The 23,211-nt window shown below is 46.9% G+C and overlaps 1 protein-coding gene across 14 annotated transcripts in view; it reads left to right on the top strand.

The window, feature by feature from the left end:
* Positions 1 to 23,211, top strand: part of APBB2 (amyloid beta precursor protein binding family B member 2) — a 387,671-nt gene that overhangs the window by 256,658 nt on the left and 107,802 nt on the right. For 7 of the 14 annotated variants that reach the window (XM_047799530.1, XM_047799532.1, XM_047799527.1 and 4 more), the window contains 4 exons: positions 5,226 to 5,434; positions 14,987 to 15,049; positions 15,422 to 15,507; positions 15,596 to 15,656. In XM_047799530.1, coding sequence (XP_047655486.1) covers positions 5,226 to 5,434; positions 14,987 to 15,049; positions 15,422 to 15,507; positions 15,596 to 15,656 — 419 coding nt within the window. The remainder of the gene's footprint in view (positions 1 to 5,225; positions 5,435 to 14,986; positions 15,050 to 15,421; positions 15,508 to 15,595; positions 15,657 to 23,211) is intronic. The other 7 variants (XM_047799535.1, XM_047799534.1, XM_047799529.1 and 4 more) reach the window with 3 other exon arrangements.

The raw sequence follows: 23,211 nt of genomic DNA, 5'->3' as shown, positions 1-23,211 counted from the left end.
ACTCAGCGGGTTAAGAATTTGGCCCTGTCACTGCCGTGGTGTGGGTTCCATCCCTGGCCCCGGGAACTTCTGTATGCTGTGGGCGTGGCCAAAAAAAAAATAAGTGTTCCTTAAACCAGCAGCCTGAAACCTGGGAACTGTTAGAAATGCAAATTCCCCGGCCCCACCCCAGAACAACTGAGTCAGAAGTTGGAGAGAGGCGGGCGGCCAGCTGGCACCCAGGTGGCACCCGGCAATCTATGTTCTAGCAGGTTCCCTCTGACTGCGACGCTTGAAAACCACTGCTATCTCAGGTCAGGGCTGCTTCTGATGGCCCCTGCACCCCCAGCCCTGGAGCAGCGCCTGGCCCAGAGTAACCAGGAAGTATTTGTTGAGTGGGTTTATGTGTGTCCTCCCCGCCCTCATCGTCCTCACCCCCTGCCGTGCACACTGAATGTACTGGGCACACAAATGTCAGGAAGGGAGAAGGTGCCATTCAGAGGACCGGAGGGAGCCCTTCCACGCCCTGCACCACAGACGTTGTCAAATTTAGAATCCCAGTTCACCCACCCCTCCTGCCTGTGGCCTCCGGAGTCGGAGGGGAAATTTCCAGCTGCTGGTAGATGCTAATTTGTTTTCATTTGAACCTTCGGTGGCTCCTGCCAGTGAGTCCATGGCAGAGCGTGATTAGAGGCAGGCCTGCCTCACACAGAGCCCAAGGGGGCGCAGAGCCAGTCGCAGGGGTGGGGCCTGTCCAGCACCGGCGCCCCAGGCGGCTGGAGGGGGCGGGCCTTGCTGCTCAGGATGGACTAATTGTTCCTCGGCCAAGTAGCTCTTGGCCCAAGAGGCTCCCAGCACAGGAGGGACTTTCAGGGGCTCTCAGCCTTGCTATTTTTATACTGGCTTCCAGGCTCTGCTTCTGGACCAAAACTGCAAACAGCGACGTGGGCCCCAGAGCCACTTAGAAAGGATACCTACCTCTAGCTTTCTCTTCCTGCTGATGAACTGTGTCGCGTTCCCTCCTCTCCTAGAAGAGGGTGCTTTCAGCAAGATGCAGTGATGACAGGAGACCCTGAGGCTTCTTAGGTGTGAGGCCTTGTAGGGAAGGAAGGGGGAGGCCGAGCTGGGATCCTAGTCTCTGCTCTGTGCCTGGGGGTGGAATCTGATCCTCGGGCTTCTGCTGGGAGGGGTGACAGATCTTGGGACCACACCCTATGGCTGCCTGGGTTTACTGGGTGCAGAACTGGGGAGGGAGTTACTGAAGGCAGGGCCCCGTGCAGAGCCTACCTCGGAAGCGTCCTTTCACCGATACACCCAGACAGGGCTCAGGGCCAGCGTCCAGGGTGGACCTGGGTGCCCTCAGTTCCTTAAACCTTGGTCAGGGCAGCTGGCCGGTCTCATGGCCTCAGACTTGAAGCCATTGTGTTCTTTCGTTTCCATCCCTGTGTCTTCACCTTTGAACTCCCCCAAGCTGACCGTAACTGATTTTTCTCAGGTCTCTGAAAAAGTAACATCTGTTTCTACACAGGGACATGGTTTTACACACACACACACACACACACATACACACACACGGCTTTAAACCAAACTGCTGTCCTCTCTGAGCCTCAGAAATGGGATAACAATAGTGTGGCCTTCATAGGGCAGCAGTGGACACTCCAGGAGCTCCTGCAGTAAAGGAGCTGGGTAATTCAGCCCATGGTTCCCATCAGCATCCTGGCACTTTTGCTCTTGTTAACGTTGCTGGTGTTACTGACTCCTGAGAACCTCATGGCAGCTTAAGGAGAGCTTGGGGTTTTAGCCTTAAAAGGCCCAGAGTTTTGTCCTGGCTGGCTCTTATTCCCCCCACCCCACCTCCACCCCCTGGCTTCTAGTAGGATTGATGCGAGCCTTCAGCGGATTCTTATTTTCAAGGAAAAATCATATATACAAGACTGATATTTAAAACCAGTAAAAATGGTGCTGCTACAGTCAAAAGGCTCTGGGCAGACCTGGAATTCCACCTCGCTATATCTCTCCCAGTTTGATAAGGTTTGAAAACCACTGACCTGTTGAATAAGGTCCAAGGTGCTTATTAAAATGTGTACATAGTATTATGTAGGAAATGAAAGCAAATTAGAGCTATGAAGATTAAACAAAATGAGGCGAAATGGCATGGAGACACCCCAAGAGGTATATGTCTTACTGTTCCCTTGAAACCTGTCACTAAAAAAAAAAAAGAATTGAAATCTCAACTCTAGCCCAAGACTCTCTCCAGTATCATACGTATTTCTTTTTGTCCGTAAGAACATCCACATACGCCATCAAGGAGGTAGACGTTGCTCCTAGCTAGAAGCTACTATTTCTGAGCCTTTGTGACATTGCTCTGTTTATGACATTGCCCAGAATTTGTTTCTTCAGAACTCCTCTTTTGCTGAGTACCAAGTTCAGTTCCCATCACTTAGGCCTTCATTCGTTCATTGATTTCTCCTTCCTTCTTTATTCATTCTTCCTTCCTCTATTCCTTTTTTCCACCTATCCATCTGTCCTTCCATCCATCCATTGACCGTCTATCCACCATCCATCCAACTTTCTGTCCTTGAACACCTGCCAGGCTAGGTGTTGGAGGTGTGATGGTGAACCTGAGAGCGATGATGTGTGCTTGCCCTCACAAGGCTTATGTATTCCTTACAACCATGTAGGGTGATATGTGTATAAATGATTCTGAATCCTTTGCAGACAATAATAATACCACATACAATTATTTGTTAATAATATTGCAGCCGTGCCCAGCTTCCATCTTCATCAAGTTTTAGCCATGGAATAAGTCCCCTTTTCATTTTTATTCCAACCAAATCTTGGCAGAAATTCAGAATATAAGCCCAATACATTCTGGTTGAAGACTGAACAGCCCAATTCCTGCCTTGCAGCCCACGGCCCCTCTCAACACTTCACACAGGCAGACCTGAGGGCTGCTGACCTTAGTCTCTGTCCTTGGTTTGATAAGATTGTTCTTGTGGTGGTGTGGAGCTATTCCTCATATATGCTCACGTTCCAGCCATAGAGACAATGAGGGTAAATGCGTAAATTCAGGCCCTCAGATCTTAAACACCACAGAAATGTTGACTAACAATTTCTTTCTGTCATTGTAGTTTCTATTTAGAACTTGTTGTCTGTGAGTCACTAGGATTGGACAAGGGACCACACTTCAAAGGGTGTTTTCCAGCTTAATTCCGAGACCAGTGTGTTTTCCATCCCACTTGAAATATTGAAAATGACATAAGAGCAGAAACAACCCTCCTACCCCATAAAAAGGATCCAGGACCTTGGAGTTCCCATCGTGGCTCAGCGGAAATGAATCTGGCTGGCTAGCATCCATGAGGACTCAGGTTCAATCCCTGGCCTCGCTTAGTGTGTTAAGGATCTGGCGTTGCTGTGAACTGTGGTATAGGTCGCAGATGTGGCTCAGATCCCTCGTTGCTGTGGCTGTGGCATAGGCTGGCGGCTGCAGCTCTGATTGGACCCCTAGCCTGGGAACCTCCATGTGCTGCTAGTGCTGCCCTAAAAAGACAAAGACAGAAAAAAAAAAAAGGAGACAGGACCAAGGAGTGTATACACATTTGTTCTGCATTGTTTCTGAAAGATTTGGGTAACTTGAAATTATTTAATCATGCTTCATTTCCTGTGGGGGGAGGGGAAATTTCTGTCATAATCCGAAACAAGTGGCAGTTAGTTTTGCCTCTGGCAGATTTAAAAGAGAAAAGTGAATGCTGGGATGCCAGACAGCTGCCTGAATGCACATCTGTGTCTGCAGTCTTAATCCGCTCCCTTGTTTGGTTTCTCTCTTTCTTGTTGCGCAGTAGCAGCCTTAGTGATGCCTGCCCCCCCGCCATGATGCAGTGACATTTGCGCAGTCCATGGCCTGCTTGCTTTCTCATTTGACTTGCTGTAATGGCTCTGGCCTCATGTGAGTGACCACATAGGAAAAGGCATGATCCTTAGCATCAGGTGATCCCATATGTGGAGCCCACGTTTGTTAAGTGTTTCTTCCTGTGTATGTTCACTGCTGCCTGTGATTCCTCCGTGATGCCAACCCCATGGATTTCTCCCTGGACTTCCGCTTCTCTCTCCTTTCTTCTCTAGCACTTGATTTATTCTTTTTTATTTTTTATTTTTCTTTATGGCCAAGCCATGGCACATAGAAGTTCCCTGGCCAAGGACTGAATCTGAGCCACAGCTGTGACCTACACCACAGCTGCAGCAACTGTGGGATCCTTTAGCCCACTACATTGAGCTGGGGATTGAACCTGTGCCTCCACTGCTACCTGAGCTACTGCAGTCAGATTCTTAACCCATTGCACCACAGTGGGAACTCCTTCTCTAGCATGTTAACCTGTTCATATTCAGCTCAAAGGCCAAAAATGAGATTTTTTTTTAAAAAAGCTAATAGTTCTCCAGTGAACTAATAAAATATTACTGTCATCCAGGGATGGCTGAAATTGCCCTGTAGATATATTTTATTTGCCCCCTTGCCACAACTCACAGTGCTTAACAAATTATTTGAATTCAGAAGCCTTTGAATTTTGCACTTCCTTACCAGTTAGCCACAGTCCCCACCATTCTCGATTGCACTCCATACCTACCATCCTTCAAGTGTTTACATTACTGGCCTGTATTAGAGTCAGTCTAGTCCCTTCTTAAAATTCCAAAGATTTTTCAGTCTGTCCTCCTTGGGTGTCTTGGGTGTGCAGCTTAGAATTCTAGAGTATTACGGAAGACATGCTACTTAGTAGATGTGTATAATCAGGTGGGAAGAGTTCTTAAAGCAAATCGAAGTTCTAATTCTAGTACTCGTTTATAGCAAGCAGTTAAATTAGAGTTGAATTCATTACTGGGAATGGTAAATGATCCCAACCAGTAAATCTTACTAACTTGCAAAGGAACACAGTAGATTTGTGTGTAACCTCGCCAGTTTTGCTTGGGTAGTTAACTCTGACTAAAGGAGCTTTAGCTGGTTCATAGGGTTCTTGGAGCTTCAGATGGCTCGATCATGGGTCCTTATATCCATATTCTCAAGCATCCACCTACCAGTTCTTTCCATGTTTCTTTCCGCTTAATTACTTTGTGTTCCTAGGATGGCTTCAGTGCTCATCTGAGCCCTGGACGCATCTGCCTATGAAATTCTCCTGACTGTTGGTACCGAAATGGGAAGACTGTAATTGTTGCCTCTTTTAATAAGACCCTCTCTCTTTTTTTCCGTTTTCCAGCAGATGTATGGAGCGATCACTCCTTTCAGACCGATCCAGATTTGCCGCCGGGCTGGAAGAGAATCAATGACATCGCTGGGACCTACTATTGGCACATACCCACAGGGACAACTCAGTGGGAACGCCCTGTCTCCATCCCAGCAGATCTTCAGGGTTCTAGGAAAGGGTCCCTTAGTTCTGTAACGCCATCTCCCACCCCAGAGAACGAGGTAAAATGAAGTGTCTTTTTAATGGCTTAGTAGAGTGGATGTAACTTGTGGTTTCTCTCTCGACTCACTGCTTCTGTCCCAACAGGTCATCAAGGTAAGCTTTCTGATTATCATGCATGTTGCATTGGAAACCTCCAAAACGCTTCCTCTTGGTCAGTAGTGTTAATACCATCCTTCAGAGATATTTTCATTTCTTAATGGCTTTTGGTTTCTTGAAACACCATTTCAGGTACAGAGAGTGAGAGAGGCTGATTAATGAGAAGTGGTTAAGGTTCCCTAGGGCTGACTGAGGCAGTGCTTTACTCTTTAGGTGCCACTGCATGGTGCTGGTTCCATAAAATATTTACACACGGAAGAATGTCTCCTGGCCAGACGTGTTATAATTACTGCACATCTTATTAATATCCTTGGGCTCATATGATTGCACAAAGAGAGTGTCTGCAAGAATAACCCTTGAGAGTCCTTAAATGCTTAATTTCTAATAAAAAAAAAGGGTCTGTTTATTTAGCAGAAGTGACATTATTTTAGAAATAATGAGCAGCATAAATTTGTGCTATCCCTGAGGAAGAAATCTGATGTTTAAACAAAGAATTGAGGCATTAAAAAATTCCATCGCGGTATTTATTAGTACACGGATTCCTGCAGTGAACCTCTGTGAATCCTGATACAAAATCTTCACAAGAATTACAGTTGAAAAAGTCGCAGTTAAGTAATGGCATTTTTGGAGAAAAGAGGCTTGATCCCTGACACACAGGCATTTCTGCCTCTTTCTGACCACAGTCTTTTTGTTTTTTACACAACTCATTTTCTTTTACTTTGAGGATGGGGAAGGAATTTGAATGGCATCTCTTATCCCAAAGCTTCTCTACGTATTTGCCGCTGTTATCACCCTTCCTGTCTTGAAAAGGAAACAGCATCCTGGGCTTATTTCCTTGCCCGTCTCTGGGCGGCAGGGGCACCCGCATTCCAGCCACATTTCTGCTTTTCCCAGGCTTCAGCATCTCACTTATTCCACCTGGGCCTCAAATTCTCCATCTTCAAGGGATGGGTCAGGACAGGCTGTTCCCCGGTTGATAGACCAGGAAGGGCCTTGGCTTGTTGGTACTTGGTTCTGATGATCGGACATGTGCTTCAGTTTCACTGAGCCACTTAGGATTTTGGTGCTTATCACTGGGCAATTTTGATCACTTTTTTTTTTTTTTTAGGGCCACCCCCATGGCATATGGAAGTTCCCAGGCTAGGGGTTGAATCGGAGGAGCAGCTGCCGGCCTACACCACAGCCACAGCAACGCCAGATCCGAGCCATGTGTGTGACCTAACCACACTGGATCCTTAACCTGCCGAGTGAGGCCAGGGGTCGAACCCATGTCCTCATGGATACTATTGGAATTGTTACCACTGAGCCACAGTAGGAACCCCAATTCTGATAGCTTTTGATTAGCATAATATTCCTGTTGCCTGAGCCAATCCCATTCGGTCATTTCTTCATCTTGTGTGAGCTGTGCTCCGGGTAAAGGAAAACCAACACGGCCCTGCTCCTCATGGAGCTTAGCATGAAGTAGCACCCTCTTCCATCCCTGTCCAGTTGCCTTCTGGTATTTCTCCCTGGACCATAGAGTGGCCTCCCTGGGCCCGAGGACCAGGACACCCCTGGGTGCTCACTAAGGCGCAGAGATACTCCGTCTTCTTCACCTGTGCTGCCTGACTCTTGACATCTCTTAGCATCTTCAGCATGCTAACGCTAAAGCATCTCAGCATCGTTAGCATCCTTCTCAGTTCCAAGGCTTCGTCTTCCTCTTGCAGTTCTTGACCATCTTCACCCCAGGGAGCGCCCTGCAACCAGAGGATCCCAGGGTGGGAAGGAGACATCTGGCACCAGCATCCATTCTTTATAGACAGGGAAACCGAGGCACAGGGAGGCCAGTGACGAGTGGCCCCACTGGGTCTAGAACCCAGAGTTCCCGAATCCTCCTGAATTCCAGGCCAGGGTTCTTCTCACTCAGCTTCGGGCTTTGGGGTCTCAGCCTACCTGCCTTCTCTTTGTTCAGAGGTGAGAAGGTGAGACTAACTTGGAGATGCTGCTCCTGTTGAGTGAACCTCTTGCCTCTGCACGTGGAAGAAATGAAGTTCAGCTCAAAGCCCGCCTCCTGAGGCTGAGGGGTGGATGGAGTGAGGCCCAAAGAGGGCCCCTTGAGGTGCATGTGGCTTGGAATTTTACTTCTTTGGTTAATGAGGTAGACTTTTGTTTTTGTGTTTTTGGCAAAAAGGCTGGGGAAGAGCACAGCGCAGGTGGGCTGCCGGCCCTGGGGAGAGTGATCAGGGAGCAGAGTTTGCTTTTCTCCCCTGCGCCTCCTTCTGAAGCCCCCCATGGCCTGTTCTGCCCCACCCCCTCCCACCCACTGCCCAGGGCCCCCTCCCAGGCTCGGATTGTATCCCCCTCGCACTCCCCACGTCCTCTCCTGGGGTTCAGTGTTTCCATCACACGTCCCCACTGCTCAGCCTCCCAGCTGCTCTTCATGACTTACTGTGGCTTTTAGGGTATTTTCATCAATGTCCCTTCATTTGTTCCCTGCAAGATGCTGCATGTAGCAGAGAAACAGCGGTTAGGTTTCCCATTTCAGAGAAGAGATAACTGAAGCCCAGTGGGTCAAGTGACCATGCAGGTGGCATCAGGGGCAGGCGTCCAGTTCTCCAGCTCCAGCTCCTGTGCTCTGCCAGTGCTGTGTCAATTTCTACCTTGCTGTGTGGTTTCCATTCTTCTCTCATGTTGCCAACCAGGCCATCGTGGAGAGCCTTATCCCTCCAAGAAACTTGTTAGGTGTTTCCCATTTGGAGTTTCGGAGAGAGAGACTTGGAGTTCCCGTTGCGGTTCAGTGGTTAACGAATCCAACTAGGAACCATGAGGTTGCGGGTTTGATCCCTGGCCTTGCTCAGTGGGTTAAGGATCTGGTGTTGCCTTGAGCTGTGGTGTAGGTCACAGATGCGGCTCGGATCCTGTGTTGCTGTGGCTGTGGTGTAGGCCAGTGGCTACAGCTCCGATTCGACCCCTAGCCTGGGAACCTCCATGTGCTGCGGGTGCGGCCCTAGAAAAGACAAAAAGAAAAAAAAGAAAAAAGAAAAACAAAAACAGAGAGACTCACAGCCAGCACTCATAGACTAGTGGCTTCTTCAGATCAGCCTGTTAGTTATTTGCTTCGTACACATCCCCCCCACTCCCATGCATAAGGCCTTCACTTAGTCAAAGAACTGAACAGATTTAAATGGCAATACATTAAATTCGCAGGGGCAGAGGGATGAACAGATAAGTAGAGAGGAGAGAAAGGGGAATGCAGGAGGCGGGGTGGTGGAAGACCTGCCCTGCCTGCCATAAATTCGCAGGGGCAGAGGGATGAACAGATAAGTAGAGAGGAGAGAAAGGGGAATGCGGGAGGCGGGGTGGTGGAAGACCTGCCCTGCCTGCCATAAATTCGCAGGGGCAGAGGGATGAACAGATAAGTAGAGAGGAGAGAAAGGGGAATGCGGGAGGCGGGGTGGTGGAAGACCTGCCCTGCCTGCCATAAATTCGCAGGGGCAGAGGGATGAACAGATAAGTAGAGAGGAGAGAAAGGGGAATGCGGGAGGCGGGGTGGTGGAAGACCTGCCCTGCCTGCCACGTTCCCAGGTTGTGCAGATGCTGGCAGGGCCATTAAAGCAGAAGCACTAAGGGTGATCAAGTGTTTACAGCACCACCTTCCTGCCTTATCTCCTTCCTCCTCACGGAACCATCTGCATCCGTCTGTATGCGTGTAGCTGGCTCTCCCTCTTACCCTTTGCAGTGCACACAGAGAGGTGAGGGAGCTGGCTCAGCATCACACACCTGCTGCTGCCTGGTGGAAGTGAACTTGAATGGAGGCCTGAATGGACCCCCACTCCTATCCCAGGCTTCACTCTGTGTGTATAGGGGGCTTGGAGAGCCTCACATCTCTTCCTCTCACCCCAGGGGAGGGCAGCGTTGTTCTAGAAAACAACCTCTCTTGATCGCATTGTCTCAGGGGCTAACAACAGTTGAAGAGAAATGATTATTCCCAATGCCATTCCTTGGATCCCTAAATAGACTCTATTTCACCTCATTTGGGAACATGAGAGAAAGCAAAATGTTAAGGGCGAGAAGAAACTTGTAACATGTCATGTTAGAAACGTGAATTTTGTACAGCTTTTTCCTGAGCTGGCTTTAAAGAAAAAAAATCAAATGAGTCGGTGCCAAATCTGTTGACGAAGCTTCATGAAAGTTTAGGACCGAAGGCTTCCTTACAGTTTGAAAATTTTACATTTCACATTCCAAAGTTCACTGGGCGGGGGGACATACAAATGAAAAAAAAAACAAAGTTCACTGGGGGGAGTGTTAAGCACGGTACATCGTATTTCCCCTGCATACGCCAGCAGTTTTTTTGAAAGTTTATAAACGGACCGGGAAGCATTTTCTGCTGAAATTTGGCCCAAGATGATCTCCCTGCAAATCCATCAGTTTGGTCCAAATTACTTAGATGTTGCATTGGAGCGATGTGAAATATTTTGATGAATACCTGTCAGCCCGTAAGCCCATCTGACTTAGGCTCTTTCCCACTGAAGGTGTTGCCAAGTGCCTTAAGAATGGAGTGTGGAGGAGAAAGTGGACCCAGAGTGAGGGAGGGTCAAATTGTTTGTCGGGTCCCTGATTGCTTCTTGGTCTCGGTTCTTGCTGCGTTGCTTCTGGAGACTGGGAGGGCTGAGCACTGACTCCCCAGGCGGGACAAAACCTATTGCATGAGAACCTGTGACATTAGAACAGGCCAGTCTGTGGTCATATTACTGAACTTGTTGACCCGATCAAGTAATCCTGACATTTTGGAGCTGGCAAGAACCCTCGAGAAGGGCCTAGCGAATGCCACAGCAATATCTCTCAGCCTTTGAGCCAAGGACTGTGGCCAGGACGACCTCTGGGGCTTGTAGAACGTGCTGATTCCTTGGTCTTACCTCAGGCCACTGAGCTAGACTCTTTAAGGGGGAGCATCTTTATTATAAGCCGTCCAGATGATTCTATGATGAGTAAGTACAAGAGCTGTTTTAGTTCATACATTACTTCCTTTTAAATTCTTTGGCCTCATCCTAGCATCTCTTGGGAATTACTGTTCTCACCCGTCTCTTTGGAAAGCCCTTGACTCTTTATTCCATAGAGTCTCTTTGCAGTACTCCTACTTGTGGCGTGTCGGTCTCCTTCCCAGGGGGCTGGGACCTGTCCCCCTCGGCATGGGTCCCCAGCCCCTGGCACAGTGCCGGGTATGTGGCGAAATTCATTAAATGTTTGCTGAATGAAGACGGAAACAGTTTCACAGCCGCAGGAGCTCTGCGCCACAATGGGAACTCCAAGTTAGATTGTTTTTTTAACGTCTCCAGATTGTGTTTGCAAGATAGACCATAACTCTCTTCTTCTGATAGTGTTGCATCCAACAAAACACAGAAAGCAGTTTTTAAAGAAGGAGAAACTACAAGCACATGTATGGAACAGTGTTCGTTAGCATGGGCTGGCCTATTCCATGGGATTCCAGAACTCCAGGTGCTCTGCTGTTTATCATCACAGTACACGTACCAAGGCTCAGGTCTTGACCAAAGAGGATTAAGAAGGATAATTCATAACCCTTTCTGGTCCATAGGCCCTGAAACTTTTTATTCTTAGAAATGCCCTTGTTGTTTTCACTGTGGGAAAAGTGAGAGGATGAGGACCCTGGCACTTCCTGGGCGTCTTCGGGCACCGGTCCCTGGGCTGAGGGCTCACGTTCTTGACCTCATTCTGTCCACACTCTTCTTAGCCCTCTGTGTTCACAGAGCAGAGGCAGGATTTGCACCCGAGCTTCCAGCAGACTCCCAAGGAGCACGCGGAGGCGATGGGATCACGGCTTCCATTGACACCGTGGCTGAATGTTCACGAGCTGTCCTGTCCACCCAGCTGTCATCAGGTTCCATTCTCCACTCTTGCGTTTCGATACCACTTTTTAGAGACGTTCTTAGCGCCTCATGGGGTCTTTCTCATCCCCTCAGACCCCATCCTCGAGAACATGGTGTTGACATTGTCAACAGATCAACTCTGGCATTGGCTTTGTTCCAGCAAAAGGCCCATGTATCATTTTTGTTCGATTTATGGACTTACTTTCTAAAATCCCAGAGGAGAAATAAGGAAGCTGAACACTCTCAGGTGTCCAGGCTGCACAGTCAGTTTCCCTTAGGGGGTCTGCCCTCGCCAAGCCTATGCTGGGTGGTCATGAGGGTCCTGGCGGGTGCCATGCTCCAGGTGCCGTGTCAGCCCCCTCTGTCTCTGAGGAGCAAGGGCTCTCCCAGCCCTGAGTGTCCCCAACCATGTTCGGGATAAGGGGTACTGCAGCCTAGGCAAGGTCAAGACAAGCAGCAGGAAGGAGAGTGTGTCCCCAGCTATAATCTGCCACCCACCTCCCTCAGCTGTGCAAGGCTTTAGCTGCATTGCCTGCAAGTTGATCACTTGGGAGATTGTTGGTCCCGGAGGAGGGTCTCTGTCCTTCCTTTATTGCCCTTTATCTCTGTCTTCGTGTCTGTCTTTCCCGGGGCCTGTTGCTCCGCCTGACTCTCCTCTTTCATTGTCTTCCTCTTTGTCTCTTCTCTTCTTTCATCACTCACTCCCAGATTTTCCATAGAACCAAAGTATCTCTGTTAATTTCTTTTCTATCTTTTTTTTGTTACTAGCTAAAGTGTCATATTCTTTCCTCTTAATTAAAAAAAATAGGAGTTCCCATTATGGCACAGGGGAAATGAACTCAACTAGGAACCATGAGGCTGTGGGTTCGATCCCTGGCCTTGCTCAGTGGGTTAAGGATCTGGCGTTGCTGTGAGCTGTGGTGTAGGTCGCAGATGCAGCTTGGATCCAGCCGTTGCTGTGGCTGTGGTGAAGGCTGGCAGCTGCAGCTCCAATTTGACCCCTACCCGGGAACCTCCGTGTGCCATGGGTGCAGCCCTAAAAAGCAAAAAAAAAAAAAAAGATGTATATATCATTTGTCTAATGTGAAACAAATTGTTTTTGTCCTCATTGGCCTTGATTTTAAAAACGAAAAATTATAGTCACTTATGTGGAGGAGCAAATTTCTCATCTTTGATGTAAATGAAAATTTTAAAAATAAGAGGTTTAAAAAAAAGGTCTTTGGCCTGGTTGTGGCATATAATGTTAGTTTCCATTGTTCAAGTTTGAGGCTGAAGAGTTTCTTTAGGAATATTCATGTTATTTTAAGGTTTGGCAGAATCGCTGTATAGGACCCTTGTCTACTTTAATCTGTAAAAGGTGGTTGTTGGAAGTTTGCAAGCTGCCTCATGTCTGTGTGGCCTGAGAGCGCCATTCATACAATCTCAGAGCTATAATCCCTGTACTTCACAGGGACCCCTATGTTCAAAGAGTAAATGCTTAGAAAAATTTAAACACACGTGTCCAGAGAAGTGTTGAATTAAATGCCAAAAGCCTTTCTGAATACTTGTTTTAAAAAGGCTTTTTTTGTCCACTCTCTATAATCCTAAACCCAGTGTCTTTTGAGTATAATTCCTGATCTCAGATTCCTTTTATCAAACACATACGCTTTTTAAGTATTTCTTCATAAGAACACCGTCATCTTGAGTCTTTCTAATTCATTATCTGATTACATTTTCAAGGTTCAACCTAAGTGAGAACCAAATATTGCTCACACGTAAATGGTGATAACAATTTGGGGCCAAGTAGTCTTGTTTTCTTTTTAAAAAAAGAAATTTTAGCTTAAAATTTTATTTTGTACTCAATGTTTCAGGACCTTATCAGGAGTGCTTATTAATCTTCCTACAATGCTGACTCTGAAACTTTTTTGCTCATTGGTCCTTCTGAAAATATGAGAAAAGTTAGGGATCCATCTCCCCAGAAAGACACACCTGCCCAAAACCCCGCCTCCATTCCAGGTGATTCACAGGTCCCCTCAACTAACAGGTTAAGATTCTCCTGCAATGTTAATTTTCTCCTTAGTGAAAAGTGTACACTTCTTTTGGAGATGGAGTGAGGAAACGGGTGAAGGACGACAGCATTCCGGCTCTTGTGCTCAATTAAAGAGATTAAAAAAAAAACAATACTGTGTGTAGTCTAAGTGGTCTAGGTTCTGTTTTATTTTGCAAAACTGCAGCTTGGATGCTTACTTCCAAAAGCAAAACAGCAATGACACCCACTGTGCAGTCATGATAATGAATCCAAATTTGCAATGACTGCCCTCAGAGAGTCCCACAGGGCCAAACAAATGCATTTTCAACACCTGGGACATTTGAACTTAGCTTCTTCTGTTTTGAGTGGCTTTAAAAACTGTATTAGTTGTGCGCAGCATAACAGATCGGTACTACTGTCTCATTTCCAAAGAACTTTAGTTGAAAAAGTTTCTTCATGGAAAAGTGTCCCTTGTTGATTTATTATCCAGGAGAAGATATTTGTCTGACAGATCGGTGGAACAAATTCATAAGGATATGCTCAGGTGCTTTATTAGTATCATTTATTTTTTGAAATGTCACATGAAAAAGATTTGAATGTTCCATCAGTATAGTAGAAAGGAAAAAAAAAAGCATTTCCATCTTGTCCGAGGTGAACAGAAGGAAAGAGTTGTTTCGATTCAACAGTCTAAGGAGTTCCTTTGTGGCACAGCAGGTTAAGGATCCCATGTTGTCACTGCAGCAGCTTGAGTCGCTACTGTTTTGTGGGTTCCATCCCAGGTCCGGGAACTTCTACATGCCATGGGCACAGCCAAAAAAAAAAAAAAAATCTGTTGCAAGAGGTTTCCCAACAAGGCAAGGCTTTGCACTTTGCTCTAAAACTATGTCTAGAAAAGCATTTCGTGATTGAATATTAATTTGTGAAGAGGCTTGGTTGGAAGAGAGCCAAGCTTTTTATGAATAAGAGGAATTTACATTCGACTGTCTGGGTGAAATCTCACCAAGATGATGTGGTCAGGCTGGATTCCTTACCCTCTTTCTCCTTCATTGTCCTTTTTTCTTTCAAGTGAAAAGTGAAAATAATTTGGCCCCCAGCTTTTATACCCTTAGCTGTGGACATGCCCCCGTTTCCAACCAGTGCACTGACAAACATCCTTCCTAATTCCACCTCCACCTCCAAAAAACAGTTGTTTGGTTAATGGGAAGAAGGGTTCCTTTGGAATTAGGTGCACTGGGCATTTAATACTTTTGTCGCATATCGTGTGCTTTTAAGAGCACACTGAGAAAGTAACCTCACTGTCTGGTAATAACATTCAGCCCCTTGTCCCTTGTTTGGGTAAGTAATAAAAGCCCCTCTCTTTTCTCCTGGCCTAGTCCTCAGGTGACAGTCTAGCTCTAGGAGCGTGAGCTCACATGTTGCTCTGAGAGTGAATTTGTTCCCTAACCCATCCTGTGAATATCAATGCTAACAACAGTGTCTTGTGTGTGTGTGTGTTTCTTTTTTTTTTTTCTTTTCCTTTTCTTTCTTTCTTTTTTTTTTTTAAATCAATGTGCTTTTTCCTATGTGAATAATTACATGTCTAGAAACAGCCATGGAGTGATTTTGCTGTTCTGAATGGGGGAAAGATTAATAGTGACATTTGGAAGGCAAGTATATTGTCAGATTTGAGCTCATTTGTCCTCTTTGCATGGCTGTGGCTGCATCTTCCTTGTGAATATCATGCATTCTGCAGGGACCGAGCCATGGGGCTTCTGGCCAGGGCTGTGGGGCTCACACATGCCGTCTTTTTTGATGTCTCTCATTGTGAATGACTTCAGGCTGATGGCCCCAGGTTCCGCTGTCTTGTAAGAACCGGCACTTGCCCCAGCCAGCATCAGCAGCGCATGCATGCCTTTTTCTGCCTAAGCTCACACACACTCTGCCTTGAGCGGGGAGGACTTTGCTCCCTTTGCTGTTTGAGGCCATGTAATGGTCCCTCCCCTTTCTGCATTAACAGTGATTGATCTCTTTTCCTCTAGGATTTGCATGCAGCCACAGTCAACCCGGACCCCAGTTTAAAGGAATTTGAAGGAGCCACACTGCGTTACGCATCCTTGAAACTCAGGTAGAGCTCGTGCCGCCCTAACGTAGGGCTTTGTGCAGCTAGAGTGTGCAGTCGGATTCTAAGTGCAGTTTTCTGTTTTTCTTTCTAGAAATGCCCCACTTGCTGATGATGATGATTCTTGTAGCATCAACAGTGACCCAGAAGCCAAGGTTTGTACGAAATGTGCTTTCAGCGACCCGGTTTTGTTTGTGCACCAAAGTGTTGACTTTGGATAATGGCCCAGTTTTTACAAACTGTCAACTCCAAGCCACTTCACAAGGAATTATCTCCCAGTCCTATCTCTTTCCTAATCTCCCCAACACTTGACGTAAATCCCTCCACCAGGTCAGGTTTGAGGGGTTTTCTGTGATCGTACCGGCTCTGCCTGTATCTCACATCAGCTCTTTGTACAACATGCTACGTTAAAATTATGGTTCAAACAGGTGGGCTTCGGAAGCCTTTGAAGATAAGCCGGGCTCTGCCTTGCAGTGCCGGGAGGGGCAGGGGTTGAACAGGTGCCACAGACCCCTCACAGCCACCTCCTCCAGGGCAGCCTCACACCTGTGCAGTGACAGCTCCTCGCTGTCCCCGTCATAAACACGGGCCTGTTTTATGGTGGAAAGTGAGGGTGAACTTTTGCTCTGGACTTCTGGTGGGGGTCCCGCAGGACCAGCATGACGGGTATGCAGCCAGAACAGTTGGCCAGGGCCCTGTGCTGAGACTCGGGGGCCCCGTGTTTTGCTGTGCAGTTGCTCTCTTGACGTTCTTAATGCGTTGGTCTTTGTGTTCTGGAAGCGAGGTCCTGTGGGGCGATGGCGTGCCCCCGGCGGTTGGAGCCTTGGCTTGTGCCCAGTCCTGCCACCTTCCCTCCCGCGTGTTTCTCAGCTGCCCATTCCCCTGCTCGCTGACACCTCAAGCCCTGCCAGTCTTCCCATCCCTGCCTCCACCCCTGTAGGGGCCTAGGTGTGAGCCTAGGAAGAGAGGGTGCCAGGCACCCAGACTCCATGCTGTCTCAGGAAGGGGCAAAGCAGTGGCCTGCCTGGCCCGGGATGAACAGCACAGCCGTGGGTCAGTGGGTGACTCGGGGGCCTGGCCACTCCCAGTCCAGGTAGCTAACACGTCCTGGGACAGGTGTTGCAATACACTGGGCAGTCACCCGATTGCTGCGGGCTGCAGTGGCGGGTCCATGGGAAAGGGGGGTTCCTGGCTGTTTCTCCACCTCCGACCGGGCCATGGTGCCTTGGTCCAGCTGCTGGTGGTCTGTGGGGGTGGGCAGCCTGGGAAGGTGTGTATTCTCCCACGAGACATCCTCAAGCCCAAGGGAACATGACTTTAAATACCAAAAAAAAGGAGTGGAGAGAGAGAAACACAGAGGGGAAAAAGCTTCCTGTCTGAATACTTTTTACAGCGTTCCCCCCGCCTACATTTTGAACAGGAGGGGGCCCTGCATTTTCATTTTGCATATTTCATTTTCATTTACAAATGATGTTGCTGGACCTAGATTTTTTCAGCCTCCCAGAGCAGGTCTTTGTGAATGAAATAGCATAGAGGTTGCTGCACCAGTTGATAGGTCTGGAACACCGTGAAGGTTCAAAACCTTGGCTCCCTGTCTGGATGCTGCCTTATGGCCACTGGTTCTGTAAGAATCGCCGGGCTCGCTGATGAAATCACCATTGCCCCTTCCCCAGTTGCAAATTGGAGAAGGATGACGACCGTGTGGACCACATTTCTCAGCTTCATTCTAGTAAGCACAGGTGATCGGGTGAAGGCTGCTTCGGAGCCAGCCGTGTTCTGAACGAGTTCTTGGGCTGACACGCTGGCCTTTAAAGATAAATTGGATGGCAAGGAGGGGAAGGGATGCAGTAAAACAGGGAGGCGGGCTCTGAATAATTTGCCTTGCTACCAGGTGTTTTACAAGGGCTATCGGCAAAGCCTGGAGGAGGAGGAGCGAGAGGCAGCACTGTCTCTCCACCAGTAAGGGCTGGGCCATTGATGTCTGTAAATTACACCAAGTGTGAAATTGACCAGAGAGGGCTGGAGGGTGATGCCTGGATCGGAGAAAGAATTGGTAATGGGAATGGGAGGCCCCTCACCTAAGACAGCGCTTTCTCTTTTTTTTTTCCTCTCACTTGTGTTGCTCACTGAATTCTTTTTTTTTTTTTGTCTTTTTGCCTTTTCGCCTTTTCTAGGGCTGCTTCTGTGGCATATGGAGGTTCCCGGGCAAGGGGTCTGATCAGAGTTGTAGTCGCAGGTCTACGCCAGAGCCACAGCAACGCAGGATCTGAGCTGCGTCTGCGACCTACACCACAGCTCGTGGCAATGCCAGATCCTTAACCCAATGATCGAGGCCAGGAATTGAACCCACAACTTCATGGTTCCTCGTCAGATTCTTTAACCACTGAGCCACAATGGGAACTCCTGTGCTCACTGAATTCTTGATCTGCCACCCTTCTGTTGCCTGCCTGTCTATTCCAGCCCCTCTTAGGAATTTGTTCGTGTTAATAAGGAGGTTCAGCTTTCTCATAGTTACTGAAGTTGTACTTAGTTCCAAACAAAAAAGTATGTGTCTTGTATTATTTATTCTATATCCTACTTTGTTCCATAAAAGATCTGAGGAGACTTACAAGAACAAACGCTTTCCTTAAAAGCACAGAAAATGTAAGGGAATAATCAGCACATCTGTGCTGAGGCAGGAGACGGAGGTAGGATAGATTAGACTCGGGAGCGGGAATAAACATGGCCCTTCAGAACATAGGACTCTTGGCACAGTTACAAAAATTGACTTTTGGGTTCATTTTTGTGGCTCCTAGTGATTATTATCATTACTATTTGGCCACCCTGAGGCATATGGAGCTCCCAGGCTAGGGGACTTAAGCTGCAGTGGTGGCAATGCTGGATCCTTAACCCACTGAGCCGGCCGGGGATCAAACCTGCATCCCAGCACTCCCAAGACGTCACCAATCCCGTTGCGCCATAGCGGAAGCTCCTCTAGTGATTATTTATGTTGAGGATTTTTACCACGAATGGCATGAATTCCTGTGAGGGCATCTCAGAATCTTGAAAGGACTTCTGCGAACTCTACCTGCTTCTAATTCCCCCTGCCCCACCTTGAATTCTGAACGTCACTGTCACTCTGGAGGACTCCAAACCTGTCGGGAGGGGAAAAGGGTTTCACTCTGTGCTTAAGGCCAAAGTGAATTATATTGTGGAATATAATTGTTTTCATAGTGCTCTAGTGTAAAAGTAATTAATTGTAAGATTGAATATTGAGTGCTAACTTGTCAGGCACGGTCCTAAAGACTCCATTGCTGTCCTCCCCAAAATTCAGAAGGCTGAGTATCATTATCTCCATTTTGCAGATGAGGAAACTGAGGCACAGAAAGTTTAACAGCTAGTTAAGTAGTAGGTCAGGATCTGAATCCAGGCCGTTTGGCGGCAGAGCTCATTCCCACCGCACCCTCCAGAGGAAAGTCCCGCTTGGGGCTGCACTGAGGGGCCATAGCCTCAAATACTGTGATAGTGTCCTCAGCAGTACCCAGTAAGTATAGATAAAAATTGAGGTTTCGGCAGTTGGTGCGTAGCTTTACTCACTGCAAAAGCGAAAATAAATTGGGGGAGGAGAATGACACCTGGACGTGGACGGGTTCTACTTGAGGCAGAGAGATGAACTCTAGACTCTGGAAGTGGAATGAATGGGCTGCAGGTTTTTACAGACCATCCCTCAGTGGTATAATTTCAGCCGGGCTTAGGGTAAGAGTTGGGCGGGACCAGGAGGAAGACGGGAGGGGGGGTGTGTGTGCTGGGGTGGCGCTCACCCACGGGGCTGCTGGTTGGGGGTGCATGTACAGTGCCCCAAGTAGATGGCGCCCCTTTGCGAAAACCGACGCATCTCGCTGCTGCTCTGGGTGCAGAGTCTGTCCACCCCCTGCTGGAAACGGGCCAAAGGAAACCCTGCAGGGAAGGCTAAGTTGATCCTTCAGAATCATAACGGTTTCAAATTCCAACTGCACAAAGTGAAATTATCTTTTACAAATTTGGAACAAGGCTGTGTTGGTTGCGAGCTGACTTTGTTGAGGCCACTTTGGAGGATTCCCTGTTGCCACCACCCTCTGGCCTCTCCCGTCCGCCCCTTTGTCACTCTGCCTCTGTTTGTTTAATGCTCTTTGGGGTGCCTGCAGGGGGAGAAAGGGTAAGGTCTAACTAGATTCCCCAACTTCAAGCATTAGATAGACTTGAATGTATATAAAGGTCACTTTTGGGAGTTCCCATCGTAGAGCAGTAGAAACGAGCCCAACTAGGAACCATGAGGTTGTGGGTTCGATCGCTGGCCTCGCTCAATGGGTCAAGGATCCAGGTTGCTCTGAGCTATTGTGTAGGTCACAGACGGCTCGGACCCAGTGTTGCTGTGGCTGTGGCTCCGATTACACCCCTAGCCTGGGAACCTCCATATGCCATGGTTACTGCCCTAAAAAAGCAAAAATAAAATAAAGGTCACCTTTCATTAATCCTTTCCATCCTTTCAGTTTGCCAAGGTCCCGGGAACTGAGTGCCCCTAAGACAGGCAGAAAGTATCCTTTCTTTAGAGAAAAAATATTTAATTTCATATGCACTGGAATTCTAAATATAGTCCCCGAGGAATGATTATTGAAAAGATTATTATAGAAAATGTCTTCCTTACTCTCTAAATGAAACTTACACGCTGAAAAAATAAAAGTCATTTTTAGACTTTCATCAGGATGTGGATACTTTGGAATCCTCTCCAACCATTGAATCTGAGCTTCCTGATAATCAGTTGTTCAGGGAAACATCTAAGTAGCAACATAAATGAACTCTTCCTCAAACCAAACTCATACCTGCCCTCCCCACCAAGAGCAAAGTATTTTTATAACTCTGATGATGTTTCTTGAGCCTAGTTTTTTATACAATAAATGTATTTTTAGTTGATACAATATCGTATGAGTTTGTATATAATTATGAGCTCTTTAACTTTTAAAAATAATTATAGATTTACAGAAAAGTCAGGAAGATTGAGTTCCCATCTACCCTTCACCTGTTGTGCCCTAATAATAACATGTTCATAATCATGGACAGTTATCCAAACTAATAAATTAATGTTGTTACTATATTATTAACCAAACAAATCCCATTTTTCCTCAGTTGTCCTTTTTCTGTTCCAGGACCTAATCTGTGATCCTGGCATTGCATGTTCTAAACTCTTAAAAAAATAATTTCACAGAGTTCCTGTTGTGGCTCAGTGGTAACAAACCCAACTAGTATCCATGAGGATGCAGGTTCAATCCCTGGCCCCTCTCAGTGGGTTAAGGATCCACCATTGCTGTGAGCTGCAGTGTAGGTCTCAGACGCAGCTCAGATCTGGTGTTGCTGTGGCTGTGGCTGTGGCTGTGGCCGGCAGCTGTAGCTCTGATTAGATCCTTAGCTTGGGAACCTCCATATGCCGCGGGTGCAGCCCTAAAAAGAAAAAAAAAAAAACTTTGTTATCATAATCTTAAATTTTTTAATTTTTTCTCTTTATTTTTTGTCACTTTTCCATGCGAAAATGTTTTCTAAATGTCTGTATATCCAAACCTTTTGTAGATTTGGCCTCTTGTGCTTCGTTTGTCAAGCAGGCAACTTCTTGTCGTGTCTAGGTGGTCTGGTAGCTTGCAATTTCTAAATTCCCATAATTTTGCAGCCTGCCCCCTGGGTTTATCCTACTCTCATACTTTATAATCCTAATTTAGCCCTTTTAAAACTTCCCTTTTACCATAGCATGTAACCAATTACTTTATTATAATGATCAACCCTAAAATAAAACCCAGTTATCATTAAACTGTAGAAAAGTTAATGCTTTGAAAAATACGTACTAATTCCTTAGGGTTCTTTCCTTTGTGTCACTGTGTCCGGACTTCTGTAAAGGAGGTGTTCTGCCACCTTGTGGACAATATTGAAAATTACATCTTTAAAGAAACAGGCATTTCATTTGGAATCATTGAATTGCTTATAGCTAGAAGTGACATTGAAGAAGATGGTGCTGGGCTTCCTTTATAGGTGAGCAAGTGAATCTCAGAAAATTTGGGGACATAACTATCCCAGGGTCACATAATTAGTGGTGGAAATGGCCTTCAAAGGGGGGGTCTCCTGCCCTCTGACCTCCCCATCCTACTCTGTTCTCTGAGTTTAACAGCCCATTTTCAGGACATTTGTGAGAAGAAGTAAGTAGAACTCCTTTTAGAACACTGTTCTTTGGAATCCACAGCAAAGGAACAGAGTAAGGAAAATTATATTTTCCCAAGCATTCAATTCTCTGGGCTTTTGTTTCCTCGACTGGAAGATGAATGTGTTACCGTCTCAAAAGTCACTCCTGGATTTGACACATCTTCAGATCTGAAATGAAATGTAGCAGTCCTCATCTGTGGCGTCTGAAGGTGAAATAGTTCAGTCTGATCTGCCTCTAAATCTGGAGCAAGAAAGAAAGAGTAGTTGGAGCCAGGGCTGGAGAGAGGGACCTGGCGCCCTTTCACAGACACACACTGTGCATGCGCCCAGCGCTGTGCAAGGCACTTCAGCTTGGTTTTCCTGCAAGCACAAGGCACCGTGGTGATTGCCCCCATATTGCAGATTAAAAAACTGGTACCTGGCATGGGTTGAGTAATTCGTTTTATCACACAGCCAGTAACTGTTGGAACTGAGGCTCAAACTTAACTGCATTTGACTCTGAGGTCTCAGGTAGCATGGTGCCCCGCCCCCAGCAGTCACTTCACGGCTAGTGGCTACCTAAGTGTTTGGGGTGGAGTAGCTGGAATGTTGGAAGTTGGCAGGGTGAGGGGGCTGGAGTGGCACTGCTTGAGGACAGACCCCCCCCCCACACACACTACCGCTTCCTTTGCACCGTCCCCCAAACTCACGTGGTCCAATCCTTTGTGTTACTTTCCCACTTTCCTGCCCACATTGGCAAATTCACATTCAGTTGTCTGGGGCTGGACAAGGTACTGAGGTTCTGTTAAGCCCTGTAGGCGCTGCTGATGCTGGTGGTCTATACACAGCACGTTGCATAGCAACAGGGAAAAGTTTGAAGTTGGGGGTGGTTTTCACGCATCCTCTACAGCGAAGTAGAGATAATGTTTCTCCACAGCACCTCCCAGTTCTGTTACAGGCACTTGCATCCAGTTACAGGGACTCGGGGAATTTTTACCCAAGCACTAGTTTTTGTAAAGGCTTTGCTTGTCTCCTTCGTCTTTTGTTATAAGTTGCCCCAGATGGAAAAAAAAGGGGGTTGGGGGTAGGGGGCAGAGATGATACAAATCAGCCGATGTGTAGGTTTGGTAGAGGAACGTTCTGAAATGAATGCTGAATGAACATGAGATTCTAATATTCATCTGTAAACTTAATTTATCTGTGTCCTTCATTGATTCCTATTAGCATAGATTTTCCTGAAGTAATTGCATTAGTGGCTACTGATGAGATTAACACTAATAGATAAACAGGAAGGGGTAGCTCTTGCAGATTTATTTCCGGTCTGTGTAGCAAATTCATTATCATTATTTAGCGTTTATGTGGGATATTATGTCTGCCTGTAGTTCTTAGAACTGATGTTTGTTCACATGGCACAGGTTTTTTTTTTGTTTCAGAAATCCTGATCTGTGTGAGTTTAGATTTGATTTCTGTTGTTGATGTGTTAATTGAGTCAAAAACATTTACTGGATGCGTAATGTTAAAGGAGAAGTT

Source organism: Phacochoerus africanus, chromosome 10 (genome assembly GCF_016906955.1).
Source record: "Phacochoerus africanus isolate WHEZ1 chromosome 10, ROS_Pafr_v1, whole genome shotgun sequence".
Lineage (NCBI taxonomy): Eukaryota > Metazoa > Chordata > Mammalia > Artiodactyla > Suidae > Phacochoerus > Phacochoerus africanus.
The sequence above is the reverse complement of the archived record's forward strand: the minus strand, read 5'-3'. Positions and strand labels throughout refer to the sequence as shown.